Source organism: Idiotropiscis lumnitzeri, chromosome 4, assembly GCF_059441095.1.
Source record: "Idiotropiscis lumnitzeri isolate Australia: NSW breed Sydney's pygmy pipehorse chromosome 4, RoL_Ilum_1.0, whole genome shotgun sequence".
NCBI classification, from domain to species: domain Eukaryota; kingdom Metazoa; phylum Chordata; class Actinopteri; order Syngnathiformes; family Syngnathidae; genus Idiotropiscis; species Idiotropiscis lumnitzeri.
In genome coordinates, this window is record NC_142394.1 from 6,588,212 (window position 1) to 6,608,186 (window position 19,975).

The following is a 19,975-nucleotide window of genomic DNA, read 5'->3' on the forward strand; positions in this document are numbered from 1 at the left end:
CATTGCACCTGACCCCTGTGGCCTCTGCCACAGGTAGTGAGCCCATGAGAAGGAGGACCCATGTTGCAGACAGTGACGCTCAACATCAAGGCTCACCTCAGGCCTGACCACAGAGGGGGTCCGTGGTGATGGAAAAAAGAGATCAAAAAGGGGTCGTTGACCCGTGATTCGACTGATTCCTCACATAGGACCTGTTTGCACTGGGTGACCCTGCCAATTTAGCTGCTAGCATCATTGGGACTCTCAAACCGCTCAACCGCGTGATAAGGTGATGGCTCAGGGAGGAGTGGTGAAATCCAGCTCAGAGAAAAAAACCTCCTGCTCGATTAGATAACTCTGTTCAGCTGAATGATATGTATAAAGAAAGTAGGAATGTATCAATATGATGATTGAATGTGTTCAACCTTTTTTTTTTCTGAAGTCATCTCGCTAAGCTCCCTTAGATGGCCTACTGTACTGATTGCTATTGTATTTTTTCTGTTTTTAATTGCCAAGCGAGCAGCATTTTTTGACAAAGGAGCACTCTCACCCAGGAGGCATTCACTGCTCTCATCCTTCCATGACTCTTGACGTGTCTCACATGAGAGCAAGCAGATGCAGTTTGAAACGCAATGTTTTGGGACATTACAACATCATCAAGCAATCGCCACTGTGTGTTTCTCTATCGCCCATGTCAAACAGATTGTTCAGTCACAGAAAACTGATTATGTGGCACAATTAGTGAGAGTTGCACATTACTTGGACCACAGCCAACGGCTCAATTTCATATCCTCATGTCTGCTTCGCTGCATTCTGGGATGAAGAAGTCCTCTGACCTCGATTTTGACTTTGTGTCTTTTGTGTCAGTTCAGTCTGTAAACAGCCAACCCCAAATACGGACACACACACACACACAGTCCTTGGGTGGGTGTAGATTAAGTAGGAACTTCAAAACAGAAATCAGAATCAGAAATCCCTTTATTGTCATTGTACAGTGTACAATACAACAAAAATGTAAACAAATATATAAATTAGATAAATGAAAGAATAAATAATGAGATGGAAAATAATACGAAATTGGACAAATAAAAACACATTACGTCGCTGTTCTGCAAGGTAAGGGTGGGCGTGTGTGTGTGAGAGAGTTCAGAATGGTGAGGGCTCTCGGGAAGAAACAGTTTTTCAGTCTATTAGTCTTTGAATTGATGCACCTGTAGCGCCTGCCAGAGGGCAACAGGTCAAACTATATCAGCACTTTTGTAGTTTTTAACTAGTAGTTTCACTTTTCTATTACTCTATGGACTTTGTCCTGCTACTATTTTAACAAGTTGTCAAAAACAGAATACAAGTGTATCCCTTTATGCGTTATTAAGATGTACACATGTAGGAACTACATTTGTCAATTTATGTTTAGATAAGAATGGGCGCCACATGGTGGCATGGTGCCCAATAGGTTAGCATATCCGCCGCACATTTCAAGGCATTTTTATTTTGTTTATTTGTGGAGCACATTTCATGTAATGGATGATTCAAAGTGCCTTACATAAAACATTAAAAAACTGATGGAAAGAGAAATAAAATAGAGTTTTCAGATGTTGCGAGTTTTAATCCGGGCACCAGCCTTCTTGTGGAGCTTGCATGTTCTCACTGTGCCTGCATTGTTTTTTTCCGGGTACTCTCCGGTTTCCTCCCACTTTTCAAAAACATGCATGGTGGGCATATATATATATATATATATATATATATATATATATTCAGGGTGACCCCCCCCCAAAAAATGGGCCCCAACTCTAATTAGGCCCCATTTCTGTGTTTTGTCCGAATGAAATGAAACTTTGGTCATAACTAGTTTATTATGTTCAAAATGTCACATCAAAACAATAGGGTCTTTGGCCTTTTTTTCTCCGTTCTAAAACATATGTTCTAGATGGCCTCCATTTAGCGCCGTGCATTTCTTGAGGCGCAGCATAAAGTTGTACATTACTTTAATATTATGGTACAAAGATTAGCTTCCAATGTTACATTTTTTTAGCAGTAACTAGAAACTGTATCAAATAAATTTTTAAGATCTGCCGCTCCTAAAATAATGGTAAGTGTAATTGGAATTTAGCGATGATGGAATCGAAGTTCAAATAACAATGACATACAGATTTGATCAGTTTGAAATGATGACGGAGTGACGATGATAGATGGGTGGCCCAGCTGCTGGCAAATAATGGACTGGCAAAATTTACTGACGTGCCCACATAAATTCGTACTATTATAATAACCTTTTTTGATGCACGTCTTGTTTACATTTGTGCAGGTTTAAGTGATATTTTAGTCGCGAGAGTATTATTATTATTGCTTATGTCCTCGCAGTCATGCTTGTCTCATCAACCCACCCGTAACACTTGTATACGATTTTAGCCAGTATTCAGTCCCCACAAATTGCTAAAAATTAACAACAATAAATAATCCATCCATCCATCCATGCATTACCCTCGCCGCATATCCTCACGAGGATCCCAGCCATTATCAGGCAGTAGGCGGGGTACACCCTCCAAACATTTGCACTCACAATCACACCTAAGGACAAATTTAAAGCATCCAATGAACCTACCGCACATATTTTTGGAACGTGGGAGGAAACCGCAGCACCCCGAGAAAAACGACGCAGGCATGGTGAGAACATGCAAACTCCACAGGAAGGCCAGGATTCGGACTCGCAACATATGAACATATCACTTTCTGTAAGGTTTTTAAAGTTTGATTCAAAGCACTTTGAATTGTCTTGTAAATGAAAGCCTTGCCTTGAACTGTGTGGTTGATATGTTAATCTATCGGTCACCGTGTCAATCATGTGGTGTCCATTCTTACCTAAAGCATCCAATTAACCTACCAAGCATGTCTTGGAAGACATGGGAGGAAACCGGAGTCAGCGGAGAAAACCCAAGCCGGCACGGGGAGTACATGCAAACGGCAAACAGTAAGGCCGGAGCCCGGAATCGAACCCCTTACTTCTGTACTGTGAGGCGGATGTGCTAACCAGTCGACCACCATGCCACCCACAATAAATAATTAGTATTGTAATTATAATCTTACAGCCAGTGTTTAAGCCTCCAGGTCAACCCGTGTCAGTGTGTCTGTAACATTTAATCCACGTGTTGAGTGAAGGATGACCATGCTTGCTTTCTGTCTCACACAGCATTGACTCCTAGCATAAGCCGCTTTTCACCCCAATTTAACACCAATCGTCCTTTTCACAATGCTATCTCAACATTCCAATGTAACCTCTGCAGCACATTCATGCTTCAATCAAACCCTACTACTCTTCTCTCTCAAATCACTTTTTTTTTGGGGGGGGGGGTTGTTGGTTGCTAGGGAATATCAAAGCACTCACAAAGCATCCAATCAAAAAGCTTGGGTGTCACCTCTACTGCTCACAGAATAAAGGGAGCTTTTGACTTGCTATTTTGGCAGTAGATTTTTCTTTGCTATTCGGTATTGCTTAGTGTTAGTGAGGATTCATCATCCTGTTTTATTATTATCAGGGACTTTCCCAAAAATGTGATTGTTATTCATGCAAAAGCACAGAGATAGAGATCATAATGTAGCTCAGTGGTAAGAGGTGCATCCAAAAGAATATGATATGCTTAGTGAGATGGGGATGCATATGTTTTAGATTTTAAAAGTAGCTTCACTGGCCATTCGGGGAAGAAGCATCTCTTGATGCCGCCTACTCAATTTGGCCTCAGGCTTTAACAGGCCAGTGTTCACACATGGTCAGATCACTGTCGGAACGACACAGGGCTTATTGATCTGTCTCAAACTTCTCACTGTGAACGCACTATTTCTTTGTGGCTACAGTATCATTCGGTACATGAGCCGATGACTTGCGCTTGATCACGCCCAAAATGTAAGCTCTTGCTCGGTCACATGTACATGCTTGGATAAATTCAGTCTGGACTGGACAAGATTATCAAATTCCATGATTTCACGTCATATAAAACCCAAATTACAAATAGGTAAATGTTAAAAAGCCACGTCGGAACTCACTTGTCATTGACATATACAGCAGTAAAAATGTCTAATTCCGTATGCAAGCTGTTTTCCATCAACTGCATCATAAGATTCATTTCTCTAACAACTGTTACTTCACCAGCGATGATCAATAATACATAAATCAATAAAAATGGACAAGACAGCTAATTATATACAATCTTTTATGGAGCGGTCATTGAAATAATTGCAAATTCCAAATATCACCATTGAGTATTGTTGGAGGCGCATAACACAACTACTTAACTTTTTGTATTTTTTTTTTCCATTGTTTTAATGTATACAATAAATCCAGTTTTGTGAAGTGACCATATATGGTTCATAACCTGTTAGTGGTAAAAACAAAAAAAAACTGGGAAAAAATATTCTTCATACTTATGATATCATTATGAATCAGCCTTTTCACAGCATGAACCGTTTTTGATAACATTTGGGTGGCATCTTGAAGAACACTAAATCACAACAGTCACCATGAAGATGAGGATGGTCACAAAAAAGGTCATTATTTAACTACCATTGGCTACCATATATATATCTATATATATATAGATATATATATAGTGATCTTCACTACTGATTGGTTGGTTCAGAATCATTGGTTTGCCACTGTAAAAGCGCATTTGTTTTGCGTAAGTGACCAAACATAGGAACTTGTCGCAAAATCGTTAATTATTATCTTGAACAATGACTGACACACTTTATCATCTTGTGGAAAGTGTTCTTGAGAAGTGTCGAATCCATCATAGCTACAAAAGGGCAGGACCAACTCTTTGTTTCCTTCAGTATTCATATACTGAATAGGCATCAAACTACTTTTGTTCATGCAATCTGATTGTGGCCACTTGAATGTCAATAATCTTACAAGGGTCCAAATAGGTTAAAACAAGAATCTTCAGAGATAGCACAGGGGGCCAAAAAAGACGAAGCAATTTGAGCTAATCCTGCACAGAGCAAAGGGATGCTGGATTATTGATGATGTCACCTCAAAGGAATATGTTGACTTTTTATCCAACAGCATTTCATTTTTGCGTTTTCATTATAAAAGTATCGGCAGGCCTATGATACTTCTTCCTTGTGTTATTCCCCTGAATATGCAATTCTCGAGAGGCAAACGACAGTATATTGAAGGGAATGAACAAAACAAATATATGATCTACAGTAGACAGTACTATGCTTTTTAAAACAATGAAAGACCTCATACTTTTTAAATGCATATACCACTGTATATATTATCAAACAGCTCTGGGACTTATCTTGGATATGCAGAAGTTACTGCATGATTATCCATCCGTTATCTTAGCCGCTTATATGGATTTGAAATGGGACACGTGACACTCTCTTGGATCATGATCTGTCAACCCGTAGGAGGAAACAATATGCTTGAGTAATTAGCTTTTAAAAAAATACCAAGACAGCAAAATAGCATGGCACACATTATACACCAGTGAGGGGAATTAAGAAAACATTTAGCATTTTAGATGCAGTGGTAAATATTGTCTTGATAGTCAGGGGCTGGGCTGTTACAATTTGTGTCTGTGTGACTGTGTGAAGGCTCTCGGAAGTGTGTGGCCTCTAATTGGCCACTGTAACTGAGTTTCCTGCAGCGACATGAGCTGACTGCGAGGGAAGGCACTTGCTTTTGCACACTAGCACACGCGCAAACACAGATCAGGCTCAAATTAATGATGGCAATAATGTCAGCCAAGAAACAATCCAAGTGACAGAAATAGAGAACGAAACAAGAACAGATGAGAGCATATTTATTGATTTGACGCTGCGTCTCAGCCTCTCTTTGTGCAAATTTAAAGTGGTACACAGCAAGTAATGGAAGGCACAATATTTTAGTTCAAAGCATTTTTGATAACCATCTAGTTTTATTTCGAGATGTTTTCATTATTATGTGAACCCTGTCACATTAACGTTTCTGTATTTTGGAAAAAAAGATCCTTCTGGTGGTTGACTCACACGTATGTCAGGAAAACAAAGATTTAAACCTATTCTTCGTTTTCATGCAATGTTGCCTTGATCATTTAAATCAAGTACTCCTACTGATTTGTGATCATGTAACCAATTTCTTGTGAAACCTTGAATTCATCTAAGATATTTTCGGTGCATGCCAAAATTGAATAGATACATTTTATTTCAATACATGAGTTCATAGGCGGCACAGTGGACGACTGGTTAGCACAATGACTTCACAGTTCAGAGGTGAAGGGTTAGATTCCGCCTCCGGCCTTCCTTCCATGTTCTCCCCGTGCCTGCGTGGGTTTCCGCCAGGCACTCTGGTTTCCTCCCAAATTTCAAAAACATACGCGCTAGCTTGATTGGACACCCTGACTTGCCCCTAGGTGTGTTTGTGAGCGTGGATGGTTGTTTGCAATTGGTGGGAAACCAGTCCAGGGTGTACCCTGCCAAACTCCCCAAAGATAGCTGGGATGGGCTCCAGCACCCCTGCAAACCTTGTGAGGAGAAGCGGAAGAGATAATGTATGGACATAATAACATATGTCCTGAAGCCTTTTTTAAATTTTGTATATATTCATTTCAATATGCATTTATTTCAATATATGTATGTACATATTCCAATACATATAATAATTTTATTCAAATATTTATATATTTCAGTTAATATTTCAGTTAATTTGGGCACTCTAGTTCCCTGTGCATCATAAAATAATTGCATCTGTCAGTCTGTCTCATCAAACTCAGTGGGCGGGACTGATCAAAATTATTGCTCCAGCATGAGCCACTCTTTCAGTCAATCACAGTCATCTTAGGAAATGCCATAGATTTTACAGTAAATACATAGGTCAGTATATTTATTATGTTCATACACAAGTTACCAAGAGATAGTTTAGGAAACAGATTTGCCGGCCCCTGATTCAGGGTATAATTTGTGTATGCCCAATTAATGTTCACAAACACCCTGCATGTGGGGACACCCATTCAGCTCCAACAGAATAAAAAGTTTCTTTTCTGAATCATATATCGAGCATCTTATATGTGCTGTTATATTTTTCAGATCATACAGATAAACATTTATTATTGGAAATACAAGTATGTGTGCAGGTGTTGCGTTTGTACACACACCTTATCTGGCATGCTTTGAATGCTGTTTCCTGAGATCAACAAGATACTGTGACTGTGTCCTTCCACACGGATGGAGTGCTGCTGCAGCAGTATGCAGTTATGCAGAAAAAAAAAGAAAGGTTTTCCCAGGTGCTGCTCGAAAACAAAGACAGCACCCACTCACTGGGCACATGCATGCTCGTCTGACCTATTTAAATGATCCAACCCACGACTGTTGAAGAATGTGTGTGTGTGTTGGGTTTATGTACCTGAGGGGAGCGTGAGTGTAAATGTGCGACTATGGGACTGTATTGAGTTCCACCTTAGGAGTAACAAGACTCAGTTTTTGACAGATTTTCAAAGAGCAGTTTGATGGGCGGGAAGTCGGGCTTATAAGATCATCATACAGGTCCATTAAAATGTTATGTTACTCAGAGTTCAGGTATGTTTCGTCTTCATTTAAAAGGCCAGGCAGCTCTCTTATGCATATTGCATATGCACAGAGAAGGGAATGCGTGTAATCTGTATTTGCACACATGTGCATGTTTGAGTGAATTTGTTTATGTTTGAGTGAATGCGTTTATGGTCCTCACAGTAGACCGTTTAAGGGAGAGGGAATGCAGAAATGTGCCGTTACGTTTTGAAAGACAAATAACTTACTGTATAAAATTGTGTCGAACTGAACAATTTTGTTTGTACCTATATTATAGATGGGTGTAAATTAGTTTGCAATAATGTCGAATTTCACTGCATCAAACTGATAGCCCTTTTCAAAAAGTTTAGTTAGCGACCTGACATTTAGCTACCCCACCATAAACAACTCCGCTATTAATAAACACATTGTTAGATTCATACTGTCTATCAAGATTGCGATTTATTCCCTTTGTAAAGGCAGAAGGTTTTCTACAGGGCTTGTATTAGAGCTCATTAGATCCTGAAAGCAATCATAACATTGTCATGTCTGTGTGAGCGATACATTTGCTCTTATTAGGCCACTTTTAGCACTACTCAAATGGAGAATGTTAAAGCATGTACTCTACTTAGGACGTGACATTTTGTACGACCATTCTTGCATGCATTAGCCAATTACGGTATCTGACATTTCTCTGCCTCACAAAAAGAATCTCTTCTTGTACCTCATGCCCAATATTCAGTTCTTTGTTCTTTCACTTTGTGGCTTTGTTTTTGTCTTCTTGCCACCTTTTCCTCCCGTCCCTGCCAATACAACTCAACTCAAGTATATTTCGAGAGCACTTTAACAATAAGGTTCAGTTCTCTTTCTCCTTTTAGCCAATTTTGTTTTCCCTAATTTAATTCCTTTTGCAACCATCGCTTCAATCTTCTTGCCTTTCCCCTCCATTCCAACTCGACTTTTCAATCCTCATTTGCTCCCTTTTCCTCTCTGACCACCCCTACTTCCCCCTTCCACTCCACCTCTCCTCTCCTCCGTCTTTATCGTTTTATCATCTTTGTATGATTTTGCAGTAGGAGAGGGAGAGAGTGTGTGTAATCGCTGCTGTCCGATTAGATCTTGCAGTGCCATTGCTGAACCATGAGATGATTTATTGATATTTTGCAAGCGTTTTGTGGAGATGAGAATGTCTTGATTTTATCCCTGATCTAACTAGGCATCTTGGGGATTAACAGCCTCTTTCATCTAAGACATGCTTTAGGCCTCTTTGTTAAAAAAAAAACTCAAAACACTTTAACTTCAAGTGGCATATCAGTTTGTTAAATATTTATGGGTCACATATTAAAATGTCTTGGGATACATTCAGTTTACAACATTAAATCACTCTTAAAGTAAGTTTAAAGTTTGTGCAACACTACCTACTCCTGATGCTACCTAATGCTATTACCGACAGAAAACACTAGCTATTCCCTTGGAAACAAAGTAATTTCCCATAAGTAGTCCCATAATAGGGAAATTTGCTTTTTTTTCTCCATATGGCATGGAGCTAAGGCTTTTGAAAATCTTACGAATGGTACTGTCTTGCAAATTAGGCAAGTCATGGCTGCTTTATTTATTGTAAATAGTACATTTCATACACATGGTAACTCAATGTGCTTCCCATAATTAAAAGTATAATATTGAAAAGCCTTTATGAACAAAAGAGATAAAGGGTTAAGGATACATAGAGTGCAAGAGCTTGATTTTGGAAAACATGATTTTTAAAATGCTTTGAAAGACCTTCCTGATAGGTATGAGAAAAGAGCGAAATGCAGTTTTCAACCTGGATTTAAAAGCATTTACACTTGTTGTCAGTTGATTCCATTTTTGTACATCTTAACAGCTAAATGCTGCTTCACCATGTTTGCTTTGTACTCTGGCCTCCACTAATCGACATATGTCCGTCTTTTCTGGTTCTGTTAGCATTTCTTGAATGTAATTAGGACCTGAGCCATTTAGTAATTTATAGACCAGTATCAAAATTTTAAATTATATTTTACAGTTTACTGGGAGCCCATGTAAAGCCTTCAGAACTGGAGTAATGTATTCAGAGCTCTTTGTTCTGGTCCGAAATCAGTCTTCTGCGTTCAGAATGAGCTGCAGTGGTTTGGTGTTTTTTTTTTAGGGAGTCTGTCCAGAAGACCATTACAATAGTCAAGTCTAATGGAGATAAACCATTGACATGTTTCTTTTAATCTACTTGGAGCTTGCAACCCTTCTGGATAGGTTTTTTATCTGGTAAAAGGCAGTATGTGTAAGTGATTTATATGACTGCTGGAGTCAGATCTGAATCAATCAGCAACCCGACTTGGTCATTGACCCAGACAGTTCATCGTAAGTGTTAAGTGTTTACTAACGGCACAGCAATTCCCGTTTCTCTGTTGCCAAAAACAATCACCTGGGATTTGTTTTGGTTAATTGAAGAACATTTTGGTTGATTCATGATCCGGATAATTTGAATCAGGCGTGTTGCAGCAGCAAGAGATGGAAAATGCTCCATAAATTTGCCATTTTGTCTTTGGGATCTATAAATAATTGCATTAAACTTTGGATCACCTTTTGCTGAAGGAGACAGTCACCCAAAAACATTTCTTTACATTGAAATTGGAAAATGGCAGGAGTTCCCTCTCTTTTTTGCCAATGCGGAATTTATTCATGAACCTTAAATTTGTTTTCATCTGTCAGACATGTTTTCACTGATCTAGGTCATAGTGATGCTATTCATCAACAGGGATTTGTCTAGCGAACAGATATTGAATCGAGCTTACCTGATACAATGGTTTGTTCATTGGTTAAGTAGGTATGCTATTGACGTTTGAACCGCTAGTTTTTTTTCTCAATTCTTTAAGCAACTTTCTAACACTTGTAATCGCAGGGCCAGAGGACGGCTCCTTACCTCCATTGGGCCCTGGTTTATTCTAGAAACAAACATTTTCGATAACAGATAAGCAGCCTGGACACAGCTCACAACACACCGGAAATTACATAAATACAGTAATCCATCATTGATAGTGGATCAAGTTGAATATGGAATTTTGTTCCAAAACTGATGAGACAAACGACAACATGATCTGTCACCCTCACTTGGCTCGCAAATTGTTGTTATTATTCAGTTTGGTAATAGTTTCACTGATGAAAACCCAAAAGGGAAAATGAAAGCAACAATGGTCAAGAGAAAAAAATTGTGGTACGAATGAAATGTTTGTTTTTCAGATTTCAATGAGTCACATTTGTTAGTTGTTACACCTCGTCATTAATCCCTTGCAAGGCAACAATTAGGATGTCAATGCAAATAATTTTCACTCTTGCATATACCATGGCACACACTCACTTGCATCAGGTTCAAATCAGTTTTGTCATTTATCATGTGGCATTTTTCCCCATTCTTAATCCAAATATGGATTGTGGTATATAGTCATTGAGACACACCGTAAAAATGCCTGTACAGTCGGTGTGAATTTGAGTATAAAGAGTTTTGTGTGTCTGTGAGCATCTGATAGGATAGGATGACGACACGTGTAAACATTTCATCAAAGGGTCAAGCGTGTGTTCCCTTGTTAAAGATAACGACTTCGGGAAATGCCACTAATGAGTTTCAATTTTACCTCTTAATTTAATTCCCAAAAAATTCACTTAGCTTCATTCCACATTGCACCAGGTGAAATCATTGTGTTTGTTCCCAGATGTCCTGCCATATGCCTGATAAATGAGCCGATGCTAAAGTAAGAGGCCAAAAAGTAAACTTCTTGTATTTTGCCCCCAAAACTGCCCAAACGTAAATGTCCAATACGCCAATTGTGTTCATTGCACCATTTCAATCTGCCTCTGACATATACGCGCACACACGGGAAGAGATGTCACTTAAGATAGATGTTTAAGTTGGACCAACATCCCATATGGCATTGTGTCATTTTTATGTGTGCACAGATGTACTGTGGGTGAGTATCAGAGAGAGCTCATCCCTCGGGCTGTGCCATTGGATTTTCTATCGTTCACCTCTGCTGCATTCACTTTGCTTTTGAGTTGGATACACAGAAAATATGTGAACATTGATAATACCAAAAACAACAACAATGAAAAACAATCTGCGGAGGATATTTTTGAAATATAGCTGCAGGCCTGCGCGTCATCAGCTTCTGAGCTGGCAGACGTTTGGACTGCGCTGCTGTTAAATCACTTGCTTTTTCCAAAGGGAGTCTGGACAAGAAGAAGAGGAGTCTGAAGGAGTGCTGATCTGTTTACTGAGAGGATTATTATTGAAACTTCCCTCTGAAGCACAACATGTTCAGGTTAAATTAACATTTTGTTTTTGTATCCAGACTGCAGTTCCCTGTCGGTGTCGCTGCGTCCTAAATCGTCTGATATACTAAAGAAATTTGCGGCTGAATTTGTTTCATGCCGTTTCGTGTCCACCGTTTGTTTTGTTTCACTTTCTATCATCAATCCTAATGATGATGACATTGTGCAGTTGTTTAATATTTCAGAAAATATCCATCTGATGTGGAAACATCTGGTTTTCTTTTAATCTGATTTGAAAGAAACTAGCTTTGGTATGCTGATCAAAGGCTATGATGTCAATTCACGTTTCATCCAGATCTTATCTCGATGGCACGTTCTATTTAATTAAATAAGTACAATCCTATTAACTGAGTCCAGCTGATCTCTGTCAAATCTCAACACATCAGTTTTTAATTAGTTGTGCTTACGTAGAATTGTTTTACAGATACCCCACCGAAGCTTTCTTCTTTTTGCTATTAAGATTTCAGAGAACTGCCCTGAACCTATTCAATGTGCAGGTGGCTGCGGAGATTTTCATTTTGCTATTACTGTTTTGTATCTATGTTACTATCATTTGAAAGCATTATTCTGGCAGCATTCTCAAAAAACATGACTATCACTGAAAGTTATGGCGGAAATAGCGCGTGGACCCCCCACCCCCCGCACACACACACAAAAACTGCAGCAGGTTGCAGTTCTTTAGCAATATCGGCACATACTTTAGTTCACTTCTAGTCCTATGATGTGATCCATTTTAAGCATTTGAGAGTTTTTGAATAACTCAACATTTCTGAGATTCAGTTTTCTCCCGTAATTTCAATGCAGAATACATCAATGTGCAGATCTGATCAAACATCTTAATAAATTATTCAAAATACACTTGCTGTGCGTCAGCAGTGATTTAACAGCTTGTGTCTCGCGCTAACTCATCAGCAGAGTGACACAAGCCACACACACTGCAGCCCACCCACACATACACTACAGTGCTGCTTATAAACGTACCATACTCGTATATGCTCGCACGCAAACACTCCCGCACACTCAGGAGTGTGCACTCACTGTGCCTGAACGCCCACACACATACATTGAGCTTAAACCTTGATGACTGGGGCTTTTCCTATCTGATTAGAAGTGCAGTGTCTGCAACTCTCGCGCGGTCCTTCTGAGAATCACTCTCTGCTTCTCTTCTCCGCTGTCTCTGTGCATCTGTTCATTTCTTTATAGGAAAAAAAAAAAAAAAAACTTACTTGGGGCAAAAAAGTGAAAAAGTAAAAATTTAAAATGCTCTGCGGTCTCTTCAGAAATACTTCCATTAATTGGCAAAGCAGTTGTCAGTTGGAGAAAAGTGCTCCATGAACAATGCTGATGTCTACTGGTGTCTCTGCTCTCAAGCGTCACACCTTGAGGGGAAATCAGAAACAGTCCTTTATGGATGATGATGAATCAAGAATACCACAGGTTATGACAGCATTGTAAATACCAAACAAGGAAATGTTCGCATTTGACTAAAAATAAGAATCTGCCAAGATAAGCCTCGCGACTGACTTATCACTTTGTTTACACAATCTCTTGCCATGTCAACTGTGTCGTCAATGCCTCAATAATTTTTGCTATTGACCGTTGGGCTTTATGCAAGCAAGAGAGAAGAACAAATAAGTAATCCATGATATCACCTTACGAGGTTCATGCTCTATTTCATAGCAGAGCTATCATGGAGCACATTTTTATCTCTGCCATGTGTAAATCTTTGTCTGCAAAAATTATATTGATTTAAGATGAATTTAGAGGGATGCGTCACTGGCCAAGGAAGAACCCATTTTATTTTGTTAAAGATAAAGATCAATCACGAATTAGTGTTCATTTTTCACCGTCGGGCAGTGACACATAAGATCCACCAGGTAAATTAAAGCTTGCTATTACCACCTACAGGCCTGGAGTGGAATTTATTTCTGACTATTTGATGGACATACTTCATTCCTGGCACACATAGCTGGTTGCATAAATTAGTTTCACAAAAAGTGTGTTGAAGCAAAACCTGTTGAGCAATTGAGGCACGCTCATGAGCAAAAAAAAAAAAAAAAACGCATGAAACAGGAAAAGATGATGCATATTGTCAGCCTATTAAAACAATGGTGCTGGCAACCTGTGCTAAAATTGCTGACATCGTTTGTTAAGTAGGTCAATCATTTCTACCCCTGAAATTAAATTATTAATAAAAAAAAAGTTTAGTTGGTTTAATCAACATTTTTTAAATTTTTTTTGTGTTTTCTGAAACAAAAATGTCAGGCCATTATTTTAGGAGGTTGAAGATATGTGAGAAAAAAATCCAATTTTGACTAATGAGGTATTCTTGTCTAAAAAAGTCGAAAGTGTAACACCATTGCGACATTTTACCTGTATTTTACCCCATCACAAGACCTGACATGACAGATACCATTTGGCCAAAATGATACCCAGCAAATGTGTACGCATCCACTGCACCAATGCCCCGGTCTCCCATCGTATTTTAAACTCAAACTCTGTTAAAGTTATATGTGCTGTTATATGTGCTAAGATCTATTAAGCATGTCTGTCCTGTCTAAAATAATTCATAGCAGCGCCTCTGTTTTATTATCAATTCTATTTGAGTGTCTAGTGTCTACATTAATGCGTTTTATATTACTCTTTGCTTAGATTCGCCTGGTCTTGAGGCTAACACTGTTATATTGTTGAACATGTTTCAGTTTGATGAAACATCCGAATCGTTATCAATACTCAAGGGGGTAGTTGATGTATCTGATACTAGCTGAGAAAAACTGCTTTAAAAACAAACGGGAAACTACTCCATATCGTTAACCGCTCCAAGACCTAAGCTATGCTGTCCAAAACTGTGGCTGTTTGATATGCACTTCAAGTTAGCTTAAGTACAGTACAATACGTGAAATCACTGAAATCATTTTCCAGATGTTTAAATGAGTGAGACAACTATCAAATGATACTACATGTTTGTTTTCACATTATTTATCAGTGAATAAATGTCCTATATACCGTATGTCATTAAAAGGACTTCAGGGAATTTTCCACAATGTAAATTTTCTATAGGATTTAATTAGCACTTTGCACTTTGCAAAACGTAAGGTTAAACTTTTTTATATGCTTCTTTGCTAGCACATTTACCACATAAGGAAGGTCCTTACAAGTTTTATTCTGCCACAGGAGAATTTAAAATCTAGCAAAGTCTGGAATTCATAGATCATCAATTGCAAAACACAGACAAAAAAAAAAAAAAAAAAAAAACGAGACGGTAGGTTGAGCTCTTTTTTTTTTTCAATTTTTATTTTTTTACATTTGATGACTTGTCACATTAATTGGATCAAAGACGAGCATTTGTAGCCAAACAAACGTGGTTTGTAATGAGAACATACATTATTAAACATTTGTACTGTCAATTACAGGCACATCATTAAATACCAATGATAATTTGTGCAGCACTTCACAAAACAAAGAGCTTGTGACAGTGGGAGTGCTATTAATGGAGCAATGAGAAAGCAATGATTAGATCTGTGCAAACACAGATAAATCACTTGTGTGCCTCAGTTAAATTTCCCATCTGGTGACAATGTGTTGCTGTCTAGATGGGAGGTTGCACATTAAGCAATATGACAGTTCGGTCCTGCATTTTGTGCTGTATTAGTGGATGGCAGTGATGCCAGTAATGTATTATAATATACCGCGTTAATCCAAAATGTGCACATTTTGAAGAAATTACTAATCTAACACGAAGCGTTACTTTGTTGAATGTATTCGCTCCCACATGCACAAGAGTTGAATTAATTCTACAAAGTATTGCATGTTTTATCAGTTGCATTTCATCACATGAGAGTGAAATGCAAAGAGAATTCTCACCCAAGGTGTCTCTCTCATGCATGTATGAAGAATAATAAAATACAGGGGGAAAAAAGATTCCAAAGAAATATTATAATACGCGCCAAAGTCACTAAACAAAAATCCACATTGTAGAACATGTAAGAAAAGAAATCTCTGGTATTAGCTTGAACATAGTGAAAGGCATTGATAGGCAAAACCGGTTGAAATGTTTATGTTCAGCAGGGTTATCGGTACCTGCTGAATGTAACTAATAAAGTAACTTGGAATCTTACTTTTAAAAGAAGTAGTCAGTAACGTAACGTAAATGACCTTTTTCAAGGTAACTGCCATGGTGGGTGGAGGGTAAGTAGCAGACGGTTAAGGAGACCAAACCAGAGATTGCATATTGAGTGGCTTAGTTTCCTCCTTACTGTAACGTAGACTTCTGAGGGATTGGCAGAAAGAAAAACACCCACACTGGGATTGCTCTCAGCTGCCATTTGCCACTTTAATGAAATTACATTTTATTTATAGTGGAAAATCGCAGACGCAGATTTCACAGTGCGTTCTTATTCCCTGTGAAAGAAAAAAAAACATTTACAAAAAATATTTTACCACACTAATGGATGCATTAGTGAATAAATACCGGAAATATTGCAACTTCAAACAGCAATTTGTCATTGGAACAGTTCAATTAATTTCACCTTGGCTTTGAGTCTGTTCTTTGAAATTGTCATTTCTTTTCTTATTCTGTATGAACCCTAATTATGAAAACATCTTTCTTTGCTTTGACACACACACACACAGAGACAGTATAAAAAAATATGTTCAAGTTAAGAATTACATACCTGAAAAGGTAACCCGATGAGTACTGGTAACAGGACCGGGTCTAGGCAGGGGCAAAAGGGGGCCAGGCCCCCCTTAAAAAAATCTTGGGCCTCCCCAAACTAAAGTCCCCCAAATATATTATAGTACACATATTTTTATTTACTCATGCCTCTCCCCTCCGCTCCTCTTCCTATTGTCTTAATGTCGTGCTTGGCCCTCAAATATAAAATATATTGAGTTTTTTCTTGTGTCATTTTTCTCGACTCCCCTTTTCACTCTGCTCAGAGTTTTGGCCTGCTGCTGCCTTACTGTGTGGAAAAGCTGTCTGCTGTTAGCAGAAACCCAACTTCCAATCACCCTTTAGTATGCAAATGAGCCATGTGTCTTCCAAATAGCAGTTTGCAGCAGTAAAACTGCAAATGTGAAGCAAATAAGCCTTGTTAAAGTCGTTCATAGAGTTTTGTGAAGTGGCGTACTTAATTCCTAATAACATAATAAAAACAAGAGTTAATATTTTCTCTTGAAAATCTTTGTCCATTCGACAACAACCATAACCATATAACCAAATTCTTCTAGTAGTCAAACTATCGCCTTTTCTCCTAGAACAGTGTGTGTGCACATATGTCACAGCGCAGGGAGAGCGCACTCTCCACTCGCTGCCACAGAGCACAAATTATCTGTGCATGCAGACCCCTCATGAATGCCCCGCCCCCACCCAACTTCTGATCGCTTGCATTCCATTCTGCTGGTCATTCGGAGGTTACTTCCACAATGTCCCCTCAAGATTTGTGGCTCCCCCCTCATTCATGCCGGTCTAGACCTGGCCTTGACTGCTACAGTAGGTGGAGGAATTATATCATTGAGAAATGTGTCAAACACTAGAAGTGTTTTATTTTCACTGGCATTGAGGACCGTATTTTCCCATTCACACGCTAGTAATTTTGTGCGCGTCTGGTCTTATACACATTTTATTTGCGCATGTCCAGATTTCTGATGCCCTCACCGCGCATTAAGTCAAGTCAAGTCAAGTCAATTTTATTTGTATAGCCCTTAATCACAGACAGTCTCAAAGGGCTTTACATAGCCACAATCGACATCCCCGATCTTAACCCCCAGGAGGGCAAGGAAAAACTCAAAAAACCTCATGAGGGGAAAAGTGAGAAACCTTGAGAAGGGACCACAGATGGGGGAATCCCCCTTCCAGGATGACCAGGCTGCAATGGATGCCAACTGGGCAACATTTGACACATACAATGATGCTATGCAATAATAGATGAGATAATATAAGAGTCAATTGAATGAAGTGCTGCAGGAAGATGACTTCAGTGGAGTGGGTCCTCATCCAGGGCCGTAATATCCATGGCAGCATATCCGAAGATGAGCCTTCGATCTTGTACCGGTCAGTTGGTGTAAATTCAGTACAGCCACTTCCAAGTGAATCGCCATCACCTAATTCGGGGAATTGGGAACAGAAAAGAAAGAACAGAAATAGCAAAAAGGCCAACAAGTAGTTCAATTAAGTGCTGAAATATAAGGAAATCAGAAAAGGCGCTGCATGAAGACGACTTCGGCAGAGCAGGTCCCTTCCCGGTTCGTCAGTGCCGTAATCTTCAAAGCATGTCCCCATCACCTAATTCCCAAGCAGGGGAAGGAGGGGGCAGAAAAGAGAAGAACCGGCAGTAAACAGGCCAACAAATAATTACATTAGATGCTAAAGTATATAAATAAATTGATCAAATGTCGCGCTGCAGGAAGACGACATCACTGGAACAGGTGCATGCCCAGTTGGTCAATGCCTTAAACTTCCTAGTGGGTCACCGTCACCTAATCCCCCAGCCGGGGGAAAAGGGGGCAGAAAAGAAAACAAAAGAGAAAAAAGAAAAAAGCGTCAGTAAACAGGCCAACAAATATTTCAGCTAAATGCACAAGAGTATAAATGCGTCTTTAATAGTGTTTTGAACATTTCTACATTAGGTGGGAATGAGCTCGGACACACAGGAGGCACGGTTCACTGAGATTGTGGGCGCTTTCTGTGTATTCCATGATACTGGAACGCCCTGTGGAGGAAAAAAACTAACCTCATTCTTTAAAAGTGTGTTAATAACGTGGGTTTGTGCAATATGTATATTAAATAACTCTGAGCTATTGCTTTTCCATGATAGAAATGCCCTCTAAGGTGCCAGCCATTATGTTGAGCTTTTTATTTAAAGACGTTTACCAGTGAGTCTGTACTACAAAGGAGATGGAAAGTTCATCCAAACAGAGACAATGTAACTATTGCAACATCTAATTGACGATGGCCCCTCGTATACTGTAAAACGGCAAATGACTCATTAAATCAGATAGGATGCTTTGATCGCTTTGACTTTCGCAGACATTCAGATAACAGGAGCAATTAGAAAAGTAATACTTAATTTACGGTAACTTGACGTCAAAGAGTTTGATCCTGGCGGTGTGTGTTAGACTAGTAACCTGAGGTTAGAATAACACCATATCCCAAATGCAGAAATGGTCCATGCATAGAGTCCATTTATTCATGTCTTCTTGCAAAACAAGCTTACGTGTTAACACGAAACACAAACTAGCTTTTTTGTAGTAGTAATAAATGAATTCCATTCCTTATTATGTTACCTTGCATGTTCATATATATATAAAAAATACTTCACTTCATTTTCTCTGCTGGGTGCTGTCAGTGGGCAGGTGTGCAGTAATTTCTTTATTAATGACAGGCATGGAGAAGGCCTGTGGGACAGGTTGTGTGTGTGTGTTTGTAACGGACAAATGTGGAAAAATGTGTTCTATAAACCCCAGTGACATTGTGACAAATGGGGCAAAGAGAAGTTAAATACAGACATAAATATATCGCGGATTATGAACATGTTTTAAAACTTCAATGTTTTACAGTTCTACTGTGAGCACCGTTTTAATTATGTGCCATATTATTATGAATAGTCGATTCTATTTGTCTTGTGAACCCGTCCACCCCTACGGAATGAGCTTGAATGCTGACTGTTAGGCTAGCCCCCTCTCTGTCCATTTTTAAAACTCATTTGAAAATTCCTTTTTTCTTCTTTGGCTTTTGACCTGACATGAGACTGTCACTTTTCTGCTGTTGTTTGGTGTCGACTGCATAAGTGTTAGTAACATTAATTAGTTTTTTAATTTACTGCTTTCACTGCACTTATTATTGGTGTTTTATGTTTCACTGAATGTAACGTGCTATGTTACAACTCCAGCTGTGGTGAAATATGCTATATAAAGGAGGTTTTATTGCATTATGTTGTATTTTATTGTATTCCAACGGCAGCTCCAACGAAATACTTGGACGAGCAGATGCAAATCCATTTAGCATGCTACGTGATTTTTAAAACCGAAAACAAATTACAGTGGCTGATTTTGTATTTTTAAATACTGTTTCTCAAAAGGCATATGATGAATGGTGCAACTGCATGTAATGATGACTGTTTGTTTGTTGTTGTTGTTG

At 38.9% G+C, this 19,975-nt stretch overlaps 1 protein-coding gene across 5 annotated transcripts in view; it reads left to right on the forward strand.

The window, feature by feature from the left end:
- il1rapl2 (interleukin 1 receptor accessory protein-like 2) overlaps window positions 1–19,975 on the forward strand; it is a 298,580-nt gene that overhangs the window by 170,313 nt on the left and 108,292 nt on the right. The window contains exon 1 of one of the 5 annotated variants that reach the window (XM_088294334.1): window positions 11,753–11,828. The exons of 3 other annotated variants lie outside the window; for them this stretch is intronic. Coding sequence is in view for 1 of the 2 variants with exons in the window: in XM_088294333.1 (XP_088150459.1) it covers window positions 17,263–17,329 (67 nt within the window). In the remaining variant the exon portion in view is untranslated. Of the gene's footprint in view, window positions 1–11,752; window positions 11,829–17,251; window positions 17,330–19,975 lie in introns of those variants that run through there. One more of the 5 variants, XM_088294333.1, reaches the window with a different exon arrangement.